The 22,528-nt window shown below is 41.9% G+C and overlaps 1 protein-coding gene across 1 annotated transcript in view; it reads right to left on the bottom strand.

Moving 5' to 3' along the window:
- macf1b (microtubule actin crosslinking factor 1b) overlaps positions 1-19,075 on the bottom strand; it is a 36,189-nt gene extending 17,114 nt beyond the window's left edge. The window contains exons 1-12 of the mRNA XM_061717909.1: positions 19,021-19,075; positions 7,991-8,727; positions 7,743-7,799; positions 6,876-7,046; positions 4,242-4,408; positions 3,989-4,148; positions 3,818-3,902; positions 3,362-3,648; positions 2,258-2,377; positions 2,030-2,137; positions 1,301-1,519; positions 749-952 (exon numbers count right to left, since the gene is read on the bottom strand). Of these exons, the coding sequence (XP_061573893.1) occupies positions 749-952; positions 1,301-1,519; positions 2,030-2,137; positions 2,258-2,377; positions 3,362-3,648; positions 3,818-3,902; positions 3,989-4,148; positions 4,242-4,408; positions 6,876-7,046; positions 7,743-7,799; positions 7,991-8,647 (2,235 nt within the window). The 5' untranslated portion in view covers positions 8,648-8,727; positions 19,021-19,075. The remainder of the gene's footprint in view (positions 1-748; positions 953-1,300; positions 1,520-2,029; positions 2,138-2,257; positions 2,378-3,361; positions 3,649-3,817; positions 3,903-3,988; positions 4,149-4,241; positions 4,409-6,875; positions 7,047-7,742; positions 7,800-7,990; positions 8,728-19,020) is intronic.
- Between the last annotated feature and the right edge of the window lie 3,453 nt (positions 19,076-22,528).

Below are 22,528 nucleotides of genomic sequence, written 5' to 3'. Positions count from 1 at the left end.
AATATTCACCCAGTGAATGTATATAATCACTTGTTTGCCCGTTGTTGCGAAGATCATGCCAGAATAAAGGCTGATTTATGGTTCCGCGTTACACCAACACAGAGCCTGCGGCGTAGGTTACGCGGCGACGCGCGCCGTACGCCGTACCCTACGCTGTAGGCTCTGCGTCGATTTAACGCCGACCCATAAATCAGCTCCAGAGCCGGCAGGCAGAAATCCCGAAATTTTCGGAGCAAATTAACAGGCGTAGCTACAACTGTTAGATTTAATCTATTAAACCAACATTTATCTTCCTAAATGATTTATTTCAGCCAGCGGTAATTCTCCACAGAGCTGCAGGTTTCTCCCCGGGACGACGGCGCAGGTTGACCTGGCGATCACGTCTGTACGTCAGCTGCTGCTGCTGCTGCTGCTGCGCCCCTGACCCTGGCTCTTATCATCGCCGAAAACATCAGATCAAATTTCTTAACAGGCATTATTTGGATAAACTGAGATAAACTGGCATATTAACAGCGCTACAGCTGAAATTAAAACAGCTTTTGGGTCTCAACTTTCTGATTTTAGGGGTGGTGCTGAAAGTAGGAGTAGGGGGAGTATTGGGACAGACCCCTGGGAAGATTTCAAGTGCCTTAAAATCTGTGGCTTCTTTTTTAGGGGTAGTGGTAGTGAGGGAGGGCTAGTGGTAGAAAGTAGGGGATGTATTGGGATTGGCCCGAAGTGTTGTTCAAGAAAAGAAAAGCCTCCTTACTTGTGTTAACCGTGGCAGTGACTCCTCGAGTAGATTGGCCGTCTGTTTGACGTGATCTCTGATGGCTCTGTGCTGTTCCTCGGCCTCGGTCGCCTTGCGACAGAACTGCTCTCCGTGAATGGGGTTCAGTTCTGACAAGCGCTTTGCCAGAGAGCATAGACGTGCTATCAAAGGTCTGTGTTCGGCTATAGCTTCTCTGAGACCCTTGGCAAAGGAAGGAGGGGAAAACGGTGTTTACTAACAGCCAGAAAGAAATCGATTTGACTTTAATCACTAAACTAGATGGAGGAGGGTTGGAAAGACAATCATGTTGTCTCACTTTCAGTGGTATTCGTGACAAAACAGAGCTGCTATTATAGTACAGAGGCGAGGGAGAGAAACCCTGTCATCAAGTAGATTACGTTAATGACCTGGGCTCCAGGAGATGGGATCATTTAGCCAGGGGAAAAAAGTGGCAGGCCGTTACGTATAAAAGGAGTTCTTTGTTCACCAGGGCAGAAAGGGATGATGGAGTTAAAAAGAAAGAGAGAAAACCTGGCAGGTTTCAGCTACCTGTAAGAGGTCCTGTTGTTCCCGAAATGCTTCATAGCTAATTGTGCTCAGGGAAAGCTGACCGATGAGGGTCTGAGTCTCTTCCAGCCACGGCGAAATCTCAGCGAGGCCCTCAGAGAACTGGGCGAGGAGCGACTGGGCGTGCTCCAGCTGCAGGACCACGTGGGCGTTGGTGGCTGAGGTGGTGTTGCAGCGTTCCTGCAAGGCCTCTACGGGGGTCTAGGGGAACATCAATATTTACAACATTTACTAGTATACACTGCAAAAACTCAAAATCTTACCAGGAATATTTGTCTTATTTCTAGTTAAAATGTCTAATTTTTAGTCAAAAAATCTCATTACACTTAAAACAAGAGTCATCACCAGATAAATAACTTGTTATTAGACAATTTTCACCTGTTTCAAGTAAATTTTAACTTAAAATAAGTAGAAAAATCTGACAGTGGGACAAGATTTATCTTCTCATTACAAGCAAAATATCTTGTTCCAGTGGCAGATTCTTTTACTTATTTTAAGTGAAAATCTACTTGAAACAGGTGAAAATTGTTGTTTTTTTTCCAGTGATGAGTCTTGTTTTAAGTGTAATGAGATTTTTTCAGACTTTTTTTTTTTTTTCGGACATTTTAACTAGAAATAAGACAAATATTATTGTTAAGATTTTGAGTTTTTGCAGTGTATTTGCTTGTTTTATCAAAAAGGTGGCATCGTGAGGAGAAGTTATGACTTTACCCGAAGATCCACAGTTTCTCCTTCATCGTTATAGGTCATTAAGATTTCAGCAATCTTCACCATCTTCTCAATGTTGAACCTGTGCTGGAGAATCTCCACAGCCAAAATCTGTTGCAGAAGGTACATTTTGTGTGACAAACATAAGTCTGATGAATTTTAAACAAATTTCTTTAGTATTCGCAGTGAAAAAAATTATATTTGTGATTAGTTATGAGAAACGGAACCAACCTTCTGCTCATAGAGCTGTTCTGCTATGAACTCTGGATCCAGGTGAATGGTCTTCAGCTTCTCCAGACTCAGCGCTGTGTCTTTAAACCAAGCCATCTCCTTTACCACCGCCTGTTCCAGCTGGAAACATGACAGTGGGTTAGCATATCAGTAGCAGGGTTGTACTAAAATATGGTGTAAATATTTCTAAAGTTTCTAAAATATCGAATATAGGTCTATACTAAAACTGAAAATTAAGCAGAACTTGCCGATTTCCGTAGAAATATTTTAAATCCTGTGTGCAGCTGAAACACAAACTAAACTACTAATTAAACACATATATCATAAAACACATTTTTCGTTTTTTGCTCTATCCTAGTTTAGGTTTATGAAGGGCAGACATGCAAAAGGGGTTGGTTTTAAAAAAAACTTTTTAGGGGCAAGACATGCAGCCAAATGAGTCCCAGGCCAGGATTTGAACTTGGATGGCCCGCATGAGGAGGGGTAGCCTCTGATCATAGTGTGCCTGTTCATCCAAGTGAGCTATACAGCGCCCAGATACCTTATTAATAAATAAATAAAGTAGATAAAATAATATTTTATTTTGAAATTTCAACCTACTGGGCCGCTGCACGTTGAGCTTGCATGTTCTCCATTCTCCTGTCTTTGTTCCTCAGGTGCTTCAGCTTTTTCTCATGAACTTGGACTTAGTTGTGCGTATCAGTGGGATGGACTGAAGCACCTGTTACTGGTGTAACTATATACAGCAGGGCACTGGAGCTCTGGTCCCTGAGGGCTGCCGTCCTGCGTGTTTTACTGTAGATGCTCCCAGCCTGATGGATTCCTCAGCTGATTCCATTGAAAGGGCAATTATTGGTGAAGCATCTAAAACCTGCAGGACAGCAGCCCTCAAGCACTGGAGTGGAAGCCTTGCTCCAGCCTCGGGGGGCTAATTTGAAAGACTTTGAATAATAGCTGACTCGATTTTTACTAAACCGTAAACACCAATTCTGGCCTTCAATTTTTTCCCAGTATCTCACCCATGAGAACCCTTATAGATCCATCTTCCTGGAACCTCTTACAATAAATATCAAGACTGATTTTAGTGCTGGGTGGGAAGATTACCCTCTGTCTCTCAGCTGCACACAGTACTGCGTCTCCACCGTGCGTCTGAGCCCCAGCGGCCCCCAGGAGCTCTCTCTCAATGCGTCCCAGCCAGAGGTGGAGGTCCTCCTGGCTGGAAGTGCAGCGGCTGGAGGCCTCAAGGGCCTGCTGGAGCCTCTGCAGCACATCCAGACTGCTCAGGCTCAGCACGGAGCAACGGATACGCAACGCATCCATCTTCTCCTGCACCTGCAGGGCTTCTTCCTCTGAAACAAAGTGGGAGTCACAGTCAATAGTCAACATTGATGCTTGGGGTGAACTTAATGAAAGTAAAATTGTGTTTAGTTTTTTGTCACATTCATTTTGCAAGCCTATTGTGAAGTATTCTGATGTTGTATTATTGTTAGAGTATGTATGAAACAACAGCCGGAACAGACACTGTGATTGTTTTCCTTTCCACCACTCAGTTAACATTACCTGTAACTGCTTCTATTAAATCCTGACCAGATCTCTGTATTTTCCCAAGTTCCACAGTTTTGACTTGAATCTCATCCACAACAGCCTAGAAGAAGACAAACAGTTCCATTACCCTCAAACAGAAATGAGTTCCACTGGATAGGTTTAAACCGTACGAAGCAGATTTCTAACCTTGGCTCTCTCTGTGGCGTCTTGGAGGTGCAGCATCACTCTCTCTGCATTTCGCAGCTCAGCCAGCGTCTGCTCCACAGATATGAACCATTGCTGCAAGTTGTTTACTCTGTCCTGGAACAGCTGGGCTCTGGGCAGAATCAACTCCAGACTGGCTCTCCTACCAAAGTGTCAGTAGTCTCTGAGTGAGGTTTTCATGCAGCAAACATTGCTGGAAGAAAGTGAGGCATTGCCAAAATAAAAAGTAGCTGACCTCTTCTCTGCCTGCAGCTTTAATGCCTCCCACTTCTCGGTGAGAGTAGAGAGCTTGACCTTGGCCTTCTCCCCTTCCTCTCCTGGGTGGGCCTCCACCAACCGAGGGCCTTCACACATCATAGAGTCCACGCTACGCCTTCTGTCTGTTAGGAGGCGCAGCAGGAGCTGGAAAACGACAGAGCACATGAGGTAACGCCATGCTTGGTTGAAGTAAATGCTCAGGTATGTAACTCTAACTTGGAGTAGGAAAAGTATGAAGATTATTGTTTTTGTTGCACTGACTTGTGAGATCCAACTTTTAAAATGTAGGAGGAAGAGGTTGCAAAATTCTTATGTAAAAATGAAAACTGCAAGACTCAAATTTAAGACACTTTATGGCTAATTAAAGATGAAGCTGCAGGATGGATATGATGCCCAACCAGATATTGAGCAGGAATTATGAGAAGAAAGGTGCAGAAGGAGAAAGGCTGATAATAAATACATTGGAGTGAGAAAGACATTATTATTATAAAACTGCTCACAACTAGGGATGGGAATCAAAAACCGCTTCTTGTTCGGAACCGGTTCCCAGTGTTTCAATTCCTTGGAATCGTTTGCAAATTTTGCAAACAATTCCCTTTTCAAATGCAGCAGGCAAGAATGACATCATCACGCACGTTGCGTAGTTTATGCACGTTGCATAGTATAGTGCATAAGCCAGCAGTCAATACTAAAACATGGTGCCCAAGCAATAAACAAACTCGAAAGTCTGGTTAGATTTCAGTAAAAAAGACAACAGAGCAACTTGCAATACTTGCCGAGTGAATATTTCGTCAAAGGGAGGAAATAATACCGACATGCAAAAACACTTGCGCACACAGCAGCAATAACAATGAATGTTGTGTTTTTGATCAGCGCCGGACTAATTAGCATTAGCCAGACATGCTAATTAGCACATTAGCATGTCCTTGGCTAAAAATTCTGGAGGTAACTAATTAACTAAGAAACACTGTCTATCATATTAGAGCTAATTGCCTCATTGTTGTCCTTTTTTTCCCAAATGAGAATCGATAAGGGAACGGAATCGTTAAGCAGAATCGAAAATGGAATTGGAATCGTAAAAATCTTGTCAATTCCCATCCCTACTCACAACCTGACCAACAGTCCAGCATTGATCGAATTTGAACGGAAAGTAAAAATGAAGCACTTTAACACCTTTCTACTCAACTCTATTAATACTATTACACCTAGATAATGTCAGGGAGGGGGTGGGAGGGTAGGAGGTCTTACTGTGTGGGACTGCCCTATAATTCTGAAGTTCTGGAAAGGAGTAACAGTCAAATCTAAAAGGCTTCTGGATACAAGTTAAATTTGGACCCATTATTGGTATATTTCCTGAGGTACAGTTAAATACAAAACCTGAGCTCTTTGCTTACAATGTTGATGTCAAAAGCAAAAGAATTATTAGAGTGTTGGCTCAAAACTTAAGCAATATTTTGAAGTGTTGATAAATCTGAAGTGGAAGTGGAAGTGCAACTGGACTGTGCTCCCATCACTGTAAGTCATGTTTAAGTGACAAATGCTTTTTCTCGGGATATATCTTTCCACGAACAATTTTGGAGGTGACATCTATTTATGCAACCACTTTAGGTCATTATTTTCACTTAAAAAGACAAAGGTGACAAATTCCCTCAAAGCAAACCACTTATATGTGGAGCCATCATTAATGAGAGATTTCTGTCATGATTGTTTGTGTGAGGGGACAACTGTCCCTGCTGCACCTGCTGCTCCTGCTGCACCTGCTGCACCGTAACAAACAGTTCCTACACAAAAGCAAATGGGATGCCTTTTGGTACATCATGTGACCTGTAGATATGAAATCTTATTTCCACTGTAGTTTCGCAACATATTTCTTCTATTTGATTGCAAAAAAAAAACAAATACCTCCCACATACCCCCTTGCAGCCCCTATATGTTATATTATGTATAAATATATATATATAAACATGGAAGGGCCTATTTCTTGTATAACGTATAACAAGATGTGACCAGAAAACAAAATTTGGTGATTAAAAATGAATCCAAGTGAATATTGGATAAATGAGTGAATACATCTCTTGTTATTTTGTTTTTTTGTTAATTTGTGAATAAATAGTTCCCAGTTCAAAATTCTATTCAGACAGTACGGGGATAGTTGCGTACCAATTGCTTAATTTGTCTGAGAAGAGACGTTTTGTGTAGCAAGAGTTATATTTCTGCAAACACCAGTCTTTGTTAGTCTGAGTGTCTTTGTGCCAGGGTGCCTTGTCTCGTGTTTCGAGCTTACATTGTGAAGAGCCGGACAGGTTTCACCTCTCCTACAGAGCCTAACAATGGGTGCGATTGTAGCTGAAAGGTGAAGTGCTTTTCTCGGACCCTCCGGACTTTTTCACAAAGTCTCTCTCATTGTGGCTGCGAACACCACACCTCATCTCACCTCCTGAATAGAACAAAGTTTACCTCATAAAGGAAGTCGTTGAGCCTTTTGCATGACCTCAGGACACCTTACTATAGGTAAATCTTTCAGCCGTATCCTGCCTGCTATAGCACCTCAGATATGCTCTCTAGAACAACAAGAGCAGATGAAGGAGGCGTGATATTCCAGATAACAAACCTTTTGTTCTTGGAGTTGTGCTTTCACCACTTTGACCTCCGACGACGGGGGTTTCTGACTGGCCGTGAGCTCCTCGATCTCACTCACCCACGTGACCAAAGCTTCCAGGTTTTGCAGGAATGTTTCTGTATCTGTGGACACATCCTTCAGTGCCAAGCCAGATTTTGGTCCCTGAGGAAACCAAACACAAAATAGCACCTTAAGTATCAATGAATGAACAGACGCTTTGAGGAGAGACATACAAAGGTGTCAAAAGTATTCACATTCATTACTTCATTACTAGAAGTATAGATACTAGAGTTTAAAAATACTCCTGTAGAAGTTGAAGTATCAACTCAAGTTTTTTACTCAAGTAAAAGTATAAAAGTACTGGTTTCAAAACTACTTAAAGTATAAAAGTAAAAGTAATGTAAGGGGGAAAAAAGCCATTAAGGACAAAAGCCATTGAAAATGAATGCATCTTAGTATAATGCAAATATATTAAAGAACCATATATGTGTACTATTGAGCATTAACATGTGTTTCAGAGAGCAGCAGATATGATGACTAGTTGCTTATAAAGTAAACTTCAGAGGCTTGTTATCATTTATCCTAACCTTTATTGGAAAGTACATCCAAGTTTAGTTGCAGGAATCTGAGGGAACGGATGTAAGAACAAAACTGGACAAGAACATCTGAAACAACCACAACCAAATTCACTCTATCCGGATGGAGCAATTTAACTGGATAGTTTTTTTTAAAGGCCGAAATGAAATAGAGTAACGAGGCTGTTTTTAAAATGTAAGGAGTAAAAAGTACAGATAATTGTGTGAAAATGTAAGGAGTAAAAGTAAAAAGTCTTTAGTGCTGATACATAAAAATACATACCCTCCACCTTTCCAGACTGGAATCTTGCTCTGAACTCGAGTGTCCATCACTTTGAAGCTGCGAAAGTAAAGACATCTAATGTGTCATTTTTATAGCATGCATATTGCAAAAAAAAAAAGAAAAGACCTGTAACCATGTGATGCATTCTTTACAAACAGATGAAGGTGAAATGTGTAGGTTGAGATGAAAGAAATGAGTGAAATAGAAAACAGATGAGATTTTTCATGTCTGAGAGTCAGTGCTTCAACCTCAGCAAGTTCCTCTGCGACACCATTCAGGACTCTAACAGTTCTGGTCACAATTGGGGTCCCTCCTTTGTCCCCTGATGGATACTCTGTCACTTCCACAATTTCTGTCACGACCGTCTCCGTGACCTCGGTCACCTCGGTGACCTCGCGGGATGCCACGGTCTTCCAGGACCAGGGGCTTCCCTCTCTGGAGTCTCTCCTCTGGAAGCTCGCCCTCCTGTCCGCCGCGTTCTTGTCCGCCTGAGCCAGAGGAGATCTGGAGAACTCCGGAGGAACCGTCCTCCTCGTGAGCGTCCCGTTCCGGGAGGTTTTTATCGGAGAGGGGCTGCTACGCCAGGCGTTTTCCAAGGTGCTGGAACTCCGGATCGTAGAGGCGGGGGAGCTTTGGAGGGGTTTGTCCGAAATAGGAGTGTGGGAACCCTCCTCCCGTTTGTGATCAACTTCCTGTTCCTCCCGTTCTCTCGCCACCTGTGTGTCATTGATGGCGTCCTCCCGGGCCTTTTCTTTAAAGTCCTCTTCTGTCTTGGCCTCGCCATGCTGCTCGCTGGGCGGCCACTCCTTTCGGCGTTGGTAGCACTCCTTCAAGAGGCCGTCGTCTGACCTCACATGCTTGGATTTCTGGCCCAGGCAGCTGGGCCGGCTGATGAGGTTACCCATAATCCTTCAGCCCACAGGCTAGAGAGGCAAAAGGTGAAATAAGGCCTCTTGGCCATGCATGCAGAAGATCCTTCAGCTACCTAAAATAAAACAAGGGGGGCTCATAGTCATCATGCAAAGATCAGTTTGACATTTTGTAAATAAATGCAATGATACCACTGTTTTTTCTTTAAACATACAGCTTTGTTGTCACTTAAGGTTGCCACCTTTCAGAGATAGAAATAAGGGACATCCCAAAAACGTCTAAAATGCATAGAAATGTATATATCTTATATGAAAAAACATAATGATTTGATTTAAAGTTTAAAGTGCTTTAATATCATTGAACCTGCATGACTGTACAGACAGCCTGAACCTGAGCCTGGTCATAATCATTTTGATGGTTGAATTGTTCATTGATTTCATAAAATATTCAATTTTTTTTAGATTTTTTATTAGGGGTTTTCATAAACAATGAACCATAGTCATCAAAATTATAACAAATAAAGGCTTGAAATATCTCACTTTAAATGTAGTGGGAAATAATATTTTTGTTTCACCTTTAGTTGAATTTTCTGAAAAGAATGAAGTTTTGCAATATATTCAAATTTTCCGACCTCCACCTGTATATTATATATATTGGATCATATATATATATATATATATATATATATATATATATATATATATATATATATATATATATATATATATATATATATATGTATATATATATATATATATATATATATATATATATATATATATATATATATATATATATATATATATATTTTGATTCCCAATTACGTAACAATTCCGTATTTCAAGGGACGGGTGGCAAGCCTATTGTCACTACCAAGTCCTAGCCAAGGCCTGAAACTCCAGAAAACTGTTAATCTCATAAATTCAGTAATTCAGTAAAACACCCTTGGGTATCAACAGAGATACTTTGCCGGGAATATTCCCTGCCTATCAGTTATCTTCATCTATTTTCCCCCACATTCACACGTTCTCATCAACAGAAATATTCTGGGCTACGAAATCGATGTGACAGGCTTGTCGAGGATCCCTCTGTTTGAGAACTGGCACAGAAAGAAAACTGTGGCAACCAGCCAGCACTTTCTGTAACTCAGCCTGAACCAATCCTGGGAAACCCGCTTAGGATCTGATCGAATATGACAGCCATAAAAACGCAGACATCGGCCCATTTGCTGTAGGGTGTCGACAGGAGGAGGGGAGGGAACACTGCAGGCAGGAGGAAGGTTGGCAGTAAAATCACTAACATTACCTTATAGTATGTGATAAAACATAGTTGCTGGTCTTTAAATAAATGTGTTTTCATTAACATCACCAACTGTGAGGACTCTTTGGCATGGGCAGTTTTCAAACCGTCAGTCTGTCTGCTTCCCCGTCCTCTTAGAGCCTCCATTGTTTTGACAGAGGGGTCAGAGGTGGATGTAATTATCTTGGCTTTGGGAAGCTGAGGTGAGCCCATCAAGAGATCACAGGCAGGGTTCCTGTTGAAGTCAGGCCCTCCCTCTTAGGTGGGGTCGGACTGCTTCATTCACAGTTATACAGGTCAGCTGAGGCCATGCTTGGTGACTAATGATCGCAGGTGGGGAGTATGGCTGGAGGGGGGCGGGGCAGAATGGGTCAGCAAAGAGGAAATTGGTATGTTGTTTCCTTAGATTAATAAAAAAGGATGTTTTCCGATTTAATATTGCAGCAGAGGCAGATGTTTGGTGCTGGGTGGATACAGCACTGCTGCTGGAAGACAAAATTATGCTGAATATGCAGCTCTCTTCCTTTGCCTGAGGTTAGGAAGAGAAAATCTGCGGCCAGGGAGAACTTCTCCCTGTGCTACTATCAGAATCCACCCACATTTTTAATTAAATCTCACTGAAATTCAAATATGAGACATAAGACCACATTTAAGTCAGTGAGAACATACAGGACTGTCTCAAGAAAATTAGAATATTGTGATTTTCTGTAATGCAATTACAAAAACTAAAATGTCATACATTCTGGATTCATTACAAATCAACTGAAATATTCCAAGCCTTTTATTATTTTAATATTGCTGATCATGGCATACAGTTTAAGAAAACAAATATCCTATCTCAAAAAATTAGAATATTCTGGGAATCTTAATCTTAAACTGTAAGCCATAATCAGCAATATTAAAATAATAAAAGGCTTGCAATATTTCAGTTGATTTTTTTAATTGCATTACAGAATAAAGAACTTTTTCACAATATTCTAATTTTCTGAGACAGTCCTGTAAATATGGCATCCTTGCATATGATAAGTGCATGATGCATTATTCCTGGCATCATGTGTGTCTCTGCTGAGCAGATGATGCGGTCCAGGGGTCCACAGGGGAGTACACAGTCAGATCAGAGAGTGGTGCCCAGACAAAGCCCCGGCCCCAAGATCAATGATTACCCAGTTAGCTCAGATCACTCCCTAGCAGCCTCCTGAGGAGAGCAGAGTGGCGGTGGCTGTGTCCACATGGGTTAACAATTGGGAAGAGAGGGTGTGCCGTGTCTGGTTACTGCACGGCATGTGTGGTCGTTAGCTGAATGACACGGCTCTCTCCGTAGTGACCTCAAGGCAGTGTGTACCGGGATGGCTCTCATGACATCATCCACTCGCAGAGGGATATTGTTCAACCTGAATCTGCATTGCTTTTTTATTATGCGTGATAGAAAAAGGGGCACTCAAGCCCTAATATAAAGAAGGCAAAAGGAGGGGGGACTCGATGATTCTGGAGCCGGTCTTTGGCCATCACATGAAGGAATACACAGAAACAATACACTGACCTACATTTTTCTAGAACGAATGCAAATCAGACAAACTTTCTCATTAAAGATCATCAATATTTGATGAACATTTCCCACTTTCTAGTAATGATACTAGAAAGCGAAGAGGGGCAACTAGAGAACGCTCCACCATTCATCTAATATTGTAAATTACCTCACCATTCTCGCACTTAACCCATTGTGAAATGGTCCTCAGTGCAGACCAGCCCGCTCTCTGCTCTATGTGATTTACGACACACGTGGGACTATTGGGTTATAAGGATAATGTAGGGGTCTCACCATAGTATACTACCAGACACACGAGACATAACAAATCTAATTACCTGTGAGAACCGGATGCTTCCATGTTTTTATCTAATTCTCATTGCGGCCAATGACTGTGTGTGTGAGCATCCAAGGGTTCTGAGCAGCATCTCACAAACCATAGTATTTACAAAAAGACATAAGTGAATCTCATTTATTCCTTCAGATGATTTAAGAAGCCATATATGGCTGGATGTGTAGTTAGTTAACAGAACAATAATCATGAATCACACCAGCCTTGGTCTATAATGCTGTCTCCCTGCTGTTTGTCAGTCTCTTTAGGGGGGGGTCTTAAAGTAGCAATCATTGAAGTGGTCCCTAATCAAAGGTGGCAGCTGTGTGTTCACCCATGAGACTCATAACATTTAAGGGTGGATATAGTGTAGTACAAGGTCAGATGTTGCTTAAAAACAGTCAAATCTAATTCATTCAGCAGGATTTTGGAGAACTGATGGTTAACCTAAAGGATCATTCCTACAGAGATATTTGAATTTTCAAAACAAGAAACTGAGGAGCTGTCCATGCAGAACAAGCTAAAATTAAATATACTTACGTTGGAATGATCCATTCACAGATATGCTTTTATTTTATTTTCTAATGGTATATCTCATCTTCTGCTGCACTTGTTATTTTAAGTAGTCTGAGAAAATGTAGATAATCTCTGAGTCTCAATGTATTCACAGTTTCCCTGGTGTAATCACGGACCGGCAAAGCCCAAAACCAAACTCTCCCTGGACCAATCCTGAGTCAGTGGCAGTTTTTGGCGGTTAGAAGCTCACATGAATGTATTTACACTTACCCTAAAGCAGAGCTCACCCCGGCAGCATGAGTAGAGGACTCCAGCCAGCCCTCAATTCAAAAGGGAGAGAGAAAAAAATCCAGCTTTGTTTGAGCATCCTTTGAACGGCCTCCCGGCTCCAACATCCCAAAGTGAACGCTCCTCACACCCCCTTCCACGTACGCGCTACCTCTAACTTAGACTCCACTCATTTACACATGTGCACAAACAAACACTTTCTAAACACACTCACGCATGCCCTGATAACTCATGCTTTTCCGTTGCCCACAGTCACAGGCAAACAATGTCCTCCTCTCCCCTCACAGTGCACCCCTCCCCTCCCTTCACTTCACTTCTCCTCCCACCAGCTCTGCTCCTCTCTCTTTCTTCTTTGTTGTGGGAGCTGTGATAGAGGAATTCCTTCCTTGTTAATGCCACTGATGGGATAGTGCACCCGGATGGAGACAATGCAGTCCAACGGCTCATTTGAACTCCCACAGTTCCCAGCCAGGAATAGTTTTCACAAGGAGGTCAGATCGTACCAGTTCCAGCCGATATCGCACCGCACCGGCGGTGGCATTCTCAACCCGAGCTGCAACTGCTCAGGTTTGTTCCCGTTAACACGCAGCTAAGGCGGCAAAGTGCCCTCTTTACCTTCCCCTGGGTTTTTTTTCTTCCCCTCTTTCAATCTCTCCCCCCTCCTCATCCAACAAAGCCCCTCCTCTGGGTCCGACTGTGGCTCAGAAACTCCACGCTGCTTCTGCTTGAAAAATGGGGTTGGGGGGACAGAAAAGAGGGAGAGTCTTCCAAAGACCCCTGGGCCGCCCTCGAAACATTCACATGTTAAGTGACAGCTGCCTCGACCCATTCCCTCTCTGGATGTCGAAGGAGAAAAGTAGTGCAGGCTACAAAAGAGGGGGACCCAGACCCACCCTTTTACCCACCCACGCACACACATACCCCCTCGCAGCCCCTGATTTCCCATTCAGAGACAGTACAGCAGTCTCCGCAGCAACAACAGAGACAACTAATTACGGTAAAACACCTCGGATTAGTTTTCAACTCAGTCCAAACCACTGCAACCCAACCTTCACACAAAGAGCCTGCAAGCAAACACAAACTAGAGAGCTATGGGAGGATAATTCACAGTCCTTTTTATGCTTTTGGCATGGGAAACGAAAGGAAAGACCCCTGAGGAGAACTTCTCATTATGCATTTAAAGACATCACAATATTTGACTTAGAAATGTCACACAGAAACCAACGCTGTATGGCAACACTAAACCAGCATCCAACACCACAGTCCTGGTATTTGAACTGAAGTTTGTCTGTTTAATACATTTCAGGGATTTGATAGGACGCATTATAACAAATGATAGAAATAACACACACAATGTCTCTTGGAATGGACCAATAGAATGATTCACACAGGTGATTATCTCATAAAAACATTTACAGTCCCCACGCCCTCTTTACGTCCCCCGTCTGTCTTTCTCCAGTCAACCAAATAATCAAGCTATTGACTAATCCACCAAATGTTGAACGCATGAACATGACACACCCCTTCACTTTTTCTTCTCTAGGACATAATCTCTCTGTAACGTTTGCTTGTCTCCCTGCATTCTAATATGCAGCTCCATGTATCACCTCAGGAGCCTTATAATCGATGGCACTTGCTCTAATGTAGCTACTGTGTTGCATGTGAGCGGAAATGTCTTTGAACCTGTCAATACAAACTTGGTTCATTCAGCATGAGATCTGTTAAGAGCCTAGTCCTTCTCGCTTTGCGTCAGATAATACTTTTCATCTGGAAGTAATTCAACAGTACCCTGTGTGTGCTGATAAGATCGAAATACTTTGATCCAACCGGGGTGTCGGTTGCAACACTTCACTGTGATGTTGAGACATTTCTGCAGCCAAACCATCAACTGTGAAGTTAGGTTTGACAACATATTCATAAATTGAAAAAAATACTATATCTAATGGGTTCATTGAGTAAATTTGAATTTTAGTTACATAAAGTCCGGTTGCTGAATTTCACACACTTTAGTTTTTCCACAGGAGTTAAATCCGACTTATTAGTCTGATGCAAAACCAGAAATGAAAAACTGTGGTTCCTTGACTGTTCCACAGTTTGCTCAAAAAGTGAGTGCATTTCCGTTGACCCTGGTGGTAAAATGTCTAGCATTTCAGCAAAAATAAAAGGTTCAGGTCTCCATACCTAGATTTTACATCCCTGACAACTGTACGCAATGTTACCTCCTCATGTAAAATTACATTGAGGCACTAATTTAAGGACTAGTGTTTTGTTTTGATCTTTTGATTGATTAGAGGGATCATTTCAGGACCCTTCCAAATTAACTAACCAGACCACTAGTTAACAACAAAACAAGTGCTAGCAAAGCTGAAATGAGAATGAACGGAGCTGCTTGGCACCTGCTATCTCTCGAGCCAGGTCCACGAGCAGCGCCCGTAGCCATGGCGGGTTCCAGCAAAGCTGTCCTAGTCCTCTTTTCAGATGTTGTTTCAGTAGCTGCATTTGAAATGAGGATGTTTGGACCAGAGTGAAATTAGGTAGCATCATTAGTTAACGTTAGCTACATCAGCTTAGCTAAAATTGTGGTGAAGCTGAATTGAGGTGGCTATGCTGCAGCCAGCTTTCAGACCAGCTTGTTCTGCACATTTGGCCATTTTTGGGTTAACTGGAGTTGATGTTATGTGTGATGTCATAGGGGGTTTGTCCAGTTTTTTTTTTTCCAAACAGTCTATGTGCTTCTTTGGGGCTGTACACTGTAGATTTGTGATGGCTAAATATTCTCTGAATTGAAACCTTTCCTGCAGTGCCCTGTAGTGTCCTCAGCATGTCGAGTGCCAAAAGCTTGGTCTTCCCTGAAGCTGATTCCAGCTCAGGCCTTTTGTTGCCCCTGATCACCTTCCCCCGTTTCTTGCCAAATTCCTGCCCGAAATAGCTAGGCAGTAAAACAACTTTTCATGTTAATGTCTTGCATAGAGTAGCGTTCTAAATGCGTCTCTGTTGAGTCAGAGACGGAGTGGTCTGGTAAATTTGCTCTGCAGATTCTTCTGGTTTTCATGGTGATCTTCTGTTCCGACATTCTTGCCCCATTTCTGACCCAAAACCCCCACCTGCTCACAGCCGTAATTTAAGAATATGGTGAGAATTAACAAAAGCAGAAGAACAAAACAACTGTAAATGTCTGACACTAAATGGCAAACCAGATTCGGTGTGGTCCCAATGGTCAAGCTATTTAACTCTTGGGTGCTTATCAGTCTTTTTTTAATTAAACCAAATCAAATATGCTGTGTTTGCAGAATGTATGATATCCAAGACTGGTCTCAAAGCAAAGTATGATCCTTGAGTTTGTGCTGATGGACATCCATCTATATGGGTATCTGTGGCCAAAGGTGGCGTTACACCCTAGACAAATTACCGGCCCATAGTAGGGCCTTCATGGACATCATTTTTATTTATTTATTCATATTTTTTGTGGTGCCAGCATTTCAAAATAATTCAAAGAACGTTTGGATTTGTTTGTCCAACACGTTTTCTGCATTAAGCCTAAGCTTAACCAGATTTTTTTTTAATAAGTTTATCTTCTCAGACACAGCAAATGTATCCAAATAAAGAAAAGTTAAATTACCTAAAACCCTATTTGGGTGAGATGGGAGCCAAACTTTACAGCTCGACAGTCAAGGATGTAGAGCCATTACAGAACTCGTTTCACTTCCAAGTTTTACCAAATGTCTTGAGGATGTGTTTTCCTCTCAGCAGTGTCCACGAAACTACTAAGAACATTCTGTCACTGGGTTGGATTAAGACGGTAGGTTTCTGGACCAGTTTCCTGTTTTCCTTGGGAAATTAGGTTTAATAGTACAAATAAGAGGGATGGTGTGTTATAGAACCTTTAGCCTACAAGTTTAATATGTTGCAAAAGATGCACATGCTCAGTAATAGCTGTTTATTTGAGTCACTTTGAGGGCTTATTTATTTATTGAGAAAGTTGGGTCTGCATTCTGTGTCTACCCATTCTTTGTCTGAAAGCAGCTGGCAGTGACAAGGCATCGCTTTGCCAGGCAAACAGTGTCGTAAAACCATGACACCTGATCCATGCTTTAAGCATCTTAGACCCCCTCTGTATTAACTCTATGGCATGCCAAAAAACAGTCCTTTCCATTTCACAGCAGGGGCACCTAGATCGGTCGGATAATTCTCACAGATAGAGTTGCTGTGGTTAAAGAGCACCTGGCACGGGGAGTTATTCAATGATGCAGTAGGATGCTGTTGTGGCCACATTGGCAACAGATGAATTCAGTTCATTTTTCCATCAGCGGACTTCATTATGGTTCAGAAATGTCTGTGATAATGGAGTGGACACAGGTTTGAGAATAAACCAAATTAATGTGATTTCAAATTAGTGTCCGATGAGGGGACTTAATTTGATCACAGGTCTCATGTGCCAAGGGGCTGAGCTAAAAAAAAAAAAGATTAATTTTATGAGCTTGACTCCCCCCTCCTCCACTATCTCAAGCTCGCTGCTTCTTTCAAATTAAATAAGACCTCAGCGGCTCCTCTACAGAACATGGTAATTAGCCCTCTTCACCAGAAATGAAAAAAGAGGGGGGGTCCCTTTTCAGGGTCAAACCAGAAGTACCATTCAGCACGCACACTGTCATTTATCACCGAAAGAGGTGGCTTCCAAGAAAAGTGGATGAAAGAGTGATGGGCTTCCCCACTGGGTTGCTTGGGACCTGCTGAGCTGCCTGGACACTGGAAATCATGCCTGAGAAGAGGATTTAGTCTCTTGTGAACAGGAGTTCAACTACATCATCCTCCACGTTTGATTTAACTACTCAGAGGAAGAGAGGATTTGCAGCAATAAGCTCACTTTTTTCTTTTCTTATCTTTTATTAACTGGAAATTGAAGGCATGGGGAATAATAGAAAGGCTTACATATTGCCATTAACCCTGGTGAAATGTGTGAATGAAAATCTCTTAGGGCATAGATTGCTGATAGGAATGGAAAATCCTGTTAAATTTAGCATGCTAATAAGGAACGCAATTTAGATACATAATTTAATGCCAACCAGAGTCCGAATAGATTACTTTACTGTTATGTGAGCATAATTCATTGGTCATTTGTCTTGCTGATTCTCAGCAATGAAAGACGTCTCCTTCAAGCTAGAGGTCAAGAAAGTGGTGTCAAAGAGCAGGGGTAGTGTTTGCTGGCTGTCAGAAAGAGAAGAGAGAATAATGGGCTGTGATCTCTCACCCATCTTGCAGGGCCTGTTAAGAAGTCGTGTGCACAAGGCTCTTTTGGGATGCAGCATCTGCAGCTGACGGAAACCAGAGACCTAAAACCACAGACTATTGAGATGGACACCATCGGCAAAGAGACAGGGAAAGACGGAGAAGAACCTCTGACCTTGAGACGAGAGTCAAAGTGACGGCGTACTGCTGTGATTTACCAGTAGTAACAGTACCAGTTGACCAATATTTTTTTTAAATATTTTTATCCTGATTTTTTTATCCCATTTTTCTTCACCCAGTGTATAGCCCAGGATTGCTGCAGGTTTTGATCAATATTTACCACTATGCTCTTTTGCAACAAGAAATCCGGAAATCCCCCTATATTTGAGAGTTTCTTGCACCTTCCTCATCTGACATGGATGCAAAAGTCTGACTCTTCATCATAAACGATGGGTTTTCCTATCAAGTATGCCTAAACCCTTCAGTAGGGATGGGAACTGATAAGATTTTCACGATTCCAATGCCTTGAGCACCATGTTTACTATTGAGGTTTTTCAGATAGGCAAAGATGAAGTTACCATGGTTTAAGCGGATGTTCATATACGTAGGTGACAAAAACCGCCTCAGGTTGTTTCCTGGAAAGCAGCTGCGTAATTTTTGAGAGCCGGTGGATTTATACGAGGCAGGATTTTAACACCCACTTAACATGCTTCTCCAGGTTACGACAGCTGTCAGAAATTAGCCCAAGATGTCTTCATCTACCAGAGGCAGTACATGACAAGGACTCTAAATGTTGGTGGATACAGGTGCAGTTGGAGAAAAATTATGGGACAAATTGTGGGCAATCCAGCTTTCGAAGCCAATAAAGCAGTTTGTGAGACTTGCTTATGTGGTCCAAATTATCACTGTTAAAAGAAAGACATAACTGCGGATTATCAGCATAGAAATTGAAATTGACACCGTCTCGAATAATCTGGAGCAGGGGTAGGTCTCAAAGAATCCATTATTCAGTCGCTTCTCTTGTACGGGAGGAACTACGGCATTAAATTGGTTCTATCACTGTCCCTTTATTAATTTATGTGGAACATTAATCAACGTAATCATTAACTATTGATAGATCTATCCCCAGCTCCTCCAAGCCCATCAAAGTGTCTTTTGTTAAGACACTCAACCTCTGAATTGTCCTGATTTCCTGAAACAATGAATTACATACTTACATGTACTTGTCATTTAGCTGTACCGGTCTTGCTATCCAGGTTGTCTCGTCCAACAACTACATATCACTTAAGACAGTTTTTCACATATGAACAGCAGACTAGCTCATAGAGCTACAGTGGAGATAATGCCAGAGGAGATTAAGGGATTAAGGAACATAACAAGCTAAAGATGGAAGAGAAAATAAGAGAGAGCCCAACTAACAGACCACACAAGAGTAAATCTTGGACAGTATTTTGCCAAAGACTTGGTGTAAGAAGTGCATAGAAGCAGCTTTAGGATATGAACAGTTATTCCTTCAGGTTCTTAGTTGACCAATTTATGTTTAGCTGCTACACATAGTTATTTGTTGGCTGCACTAGGCCAGTGTTACCAGCATGCTCCTAATATTATCCCCAAGTAATCTTTACACTGCATTACCACAAATACTGAAATAATATTTATCATCACTTCCCTTTTGTCCAAAACTCGTGGACCTACAAATTTACATGTCATTTCCATCCCGTTTTTATCATTTTCATGCTTTAAAATCTTAAATTTGAGCCTCCCAAGTATTTCATGTTTATAGGGAAGCAGTTCAAGCTGTGGCAGTGTGGTGTTGTGTTATAGAGCAGGTGTGTGACTCTCCTGTGTATTGTTGAAGGGACTGGGGGGGCACTGAGGGGTGTCGTCATGTACGCTGCTATAACGAGTCCCTCCGGCTCAGGCTGCAACCAGCAGTGCAGCAGACTAATAGCATTACCATGACAAAAGTCTGTGGTCGGATGCAGTATGATAAAGGCATGGTAGGAATAAAAAGGCACCCCCTTATTTCACACACTCTCACAGGGGGTCAGACCCAAGCTCTCCAAAGCATTTGAGCTTTCACAATGTGATAAGAGATGCCTCTGTATCTTACATGCCAGTTCCCATGGAAACGGGGGCTAAAATGCAACATATAAAAACAATGTTTTAACTAAGAAAAAGGTCTAAGTCAAAACATTGTGTTTATGTGTTATAGTGTGTGGAGCAGAGAAAGTCAGGGTGATTTACTCCCCTCAGATCTGTTCATGTGTGTCCCCTTCTTTTCATTAGAACTGTGTCTTTGGCTGTATAACATCATCTCCATCACTTTGGTAGTCCTGTAGCTTTGACAGGGTCAGAACACACCCTTGTGATGAACTCAAATACACAGATAAATTAGCAGGAGCACGGTCTGACTTCTTTAACAAAGACCTCTTTTTAAAACAAATGTCTTTGACAAGACCCCTCGTATGATGAGAATCATTTTGTGGCTTCAGACGTCCTTACAAGTTCAAACCCATGACCCAAATGTTCAGTCAGAACAACTGAACACATTCATCTCATGAACTGTGTAACTAAATCAGAGTGGAACCCAAATGTTCCTTCAACAGTAAAAACATGGACTAATCCTGATTCTTTTTGTAACTGATCCATTAAAAAAGTCATATTTCTAAAAGAAAAGTTATCAACTTCACCTTAGGTGTTGGAGCGGTACTGTGTAATTATTCTGGCCATCACTGGCTGTCGTTTCTGGTACACTATAAACCCAATTATTGTTGTCCTTATCTGATGGCTGAATTCATTCTTTCTGTTAAGGGTAAAGACATGTTCTTAAATTTGGTTAAAATGTAAATATAAGCTCCACAACATTTCTCTCACACTTCAGACTTAAGTGATTCTAAGTCAGATTTGGTGCAAGCAACTGCAACACAACTGATTTTATTTCCAATAAGACTGAGAGGAAGACAGAGGGCCTGGGATAGGCAGCATTGGTGGAAAATCTAGCAAACCTAATTACCACTCATGATCAGAACTACGTAAAAAGTACAACCATAATAACATTTTCACATGAAATAAAACAATACGACTCTTACAAATGAAGTTAAATGACAAACCACAAATTTACTCAACTAATTGAGCTCATTTTAGCTTCTGTAGCTCGGCCAGCCGTATCCATTCACTTCACGGAAATGTTCTCCCATGAGATGAGTCTGGTACCCCTATCGTTCGCCCTCATTTCCACCAGTGAAAAGCCTACTGAACCAACGCAACAGGTTGGAGGTGGGCTTTACACTTTCACTCACACAGGAGCATCGTTGAGCGTATTCAAAACAACCAAGATGGCTGCAGAATTGTTTTCACTGCAAAACATTTCCAAAAACATTATGAAAAGTTATGCGTTGAGGTATCTACGTAGTCAGATCTGAGTGGTCTTACCATAAAAATCCCTTTTTCTGCCCCCTTGCCTCTTCCACCCATCTGGCTCTGATGTCTTTTCAGTGTGTTCGATCATGTGTGCAGAGGGCCTCCAGTGCCAAGCACTTTTCTCTCGTCTGGCTGTCCAGGCTCGGCACAATGGAGCCTGAATCCCCAGCCCCTCCGTCCCCCTGTAGGCTAAAGAAGTCTCCCTGCAGGAGTTGAGGAGGGCCACCTCAGTGTCCGTCGGGGAATTTGAAGAAAAGACCACATCATCGTTCTTCTTTTTCTAAAGACACCTCAAAGTTTAAGTGCAGTGACTAAACTGATGCATTGTTTCAGTATCCGTTTTTGTTTCGTGCTCTTAAAGTGCCACTGCATTCTCCAACATCAACGTTGAAATATAGAAGGATAAACCACTTGAACTGAGGTAATCAATGATTTTTCTGGAAGCTGCATGGGAATGTTTCCATAAAGTAAAAGCAGCATCATTTTTTTCAAGGTTTTGACAAAGTAGTCAAGACACAAATCTTTCAAAAATCTTCACAAATGTAATGTCCATGTAAGGTTTTTGTACTGATTTAATATCCCACTGATTATGAAAACAGAACCAGAAATGTTAACTTTTTTTAGAAGATTTTTAAGAGGTGTAGCAAATTGACGAGAGCAGATAAGTTAAAGAAATTAAGAATATATGTCTTTTTTTTCCCAGTAAATGTGATCCTTCCAAATCCATAATACCATCCACTGGTTTTCTGAAGCGTTAGTTTAAAGCCTTTTTCTCCAGACCTCCGGAAGGCATCGTATTAGCAAGCATTGACTCTGCCCAACCCCAGATAATTCAAAAGGCGCCAAATGGACAGAATGAGCAAACCTGGCTGGGTTACCGGAATTTTAGCTTGGCTTAGCCAGTACTAACTCATGATGCTAGCTTACAATATCTTAGATTCATTCTCATTGAATTGGTCCGTCCATCCTCATTTTAGATGTTGCTACCAAAATGACATCCAAAATGAGGACTGCCAGGGCTGAAGCGAGGACTGGCAGGATCAGACTGAGCGTCACCAGTGTCCTAAAAGTAAACAATGCTAGGCTAACTGACTGTGGCCATAGGGCCCCTGCTTTGTCAGAGCCCAGTCAGGGTGCACGTCCGTGCAAAGTTAGTCATGCCTAAAGGGTCTGTGAGAAAGGTGGCTCCCCTGGAGAAACTGATGTTTCTAGCTGCAGTTTGCTGTTTTAGTTTGGTTCTAGGAACATTCAAACCTAACCCAGAGAGGTTAGGTCTGTTAGTACAATTAACAGCACAACACATTTTTT

The sequence above is a fragment of the Cololabis saira genome, chromosome 3 (assembly GCF_033807715.1).
Source record: "Cololabis saira isolate AMF1-May2022 chromosome 3, fColSai1.1, whole genome shotgun sequence".
Taxonomy (NCBI): Eukaryota; Metazoa; Chordata; class Actinopteri; order Beloniformes; family Belonidae; genus Cololabis; species Cololabis saira.
Note: the sequence above shows the minus strand (reverse complement) of the source record. Positions and strands in the feature narration are given on the sequence as shown.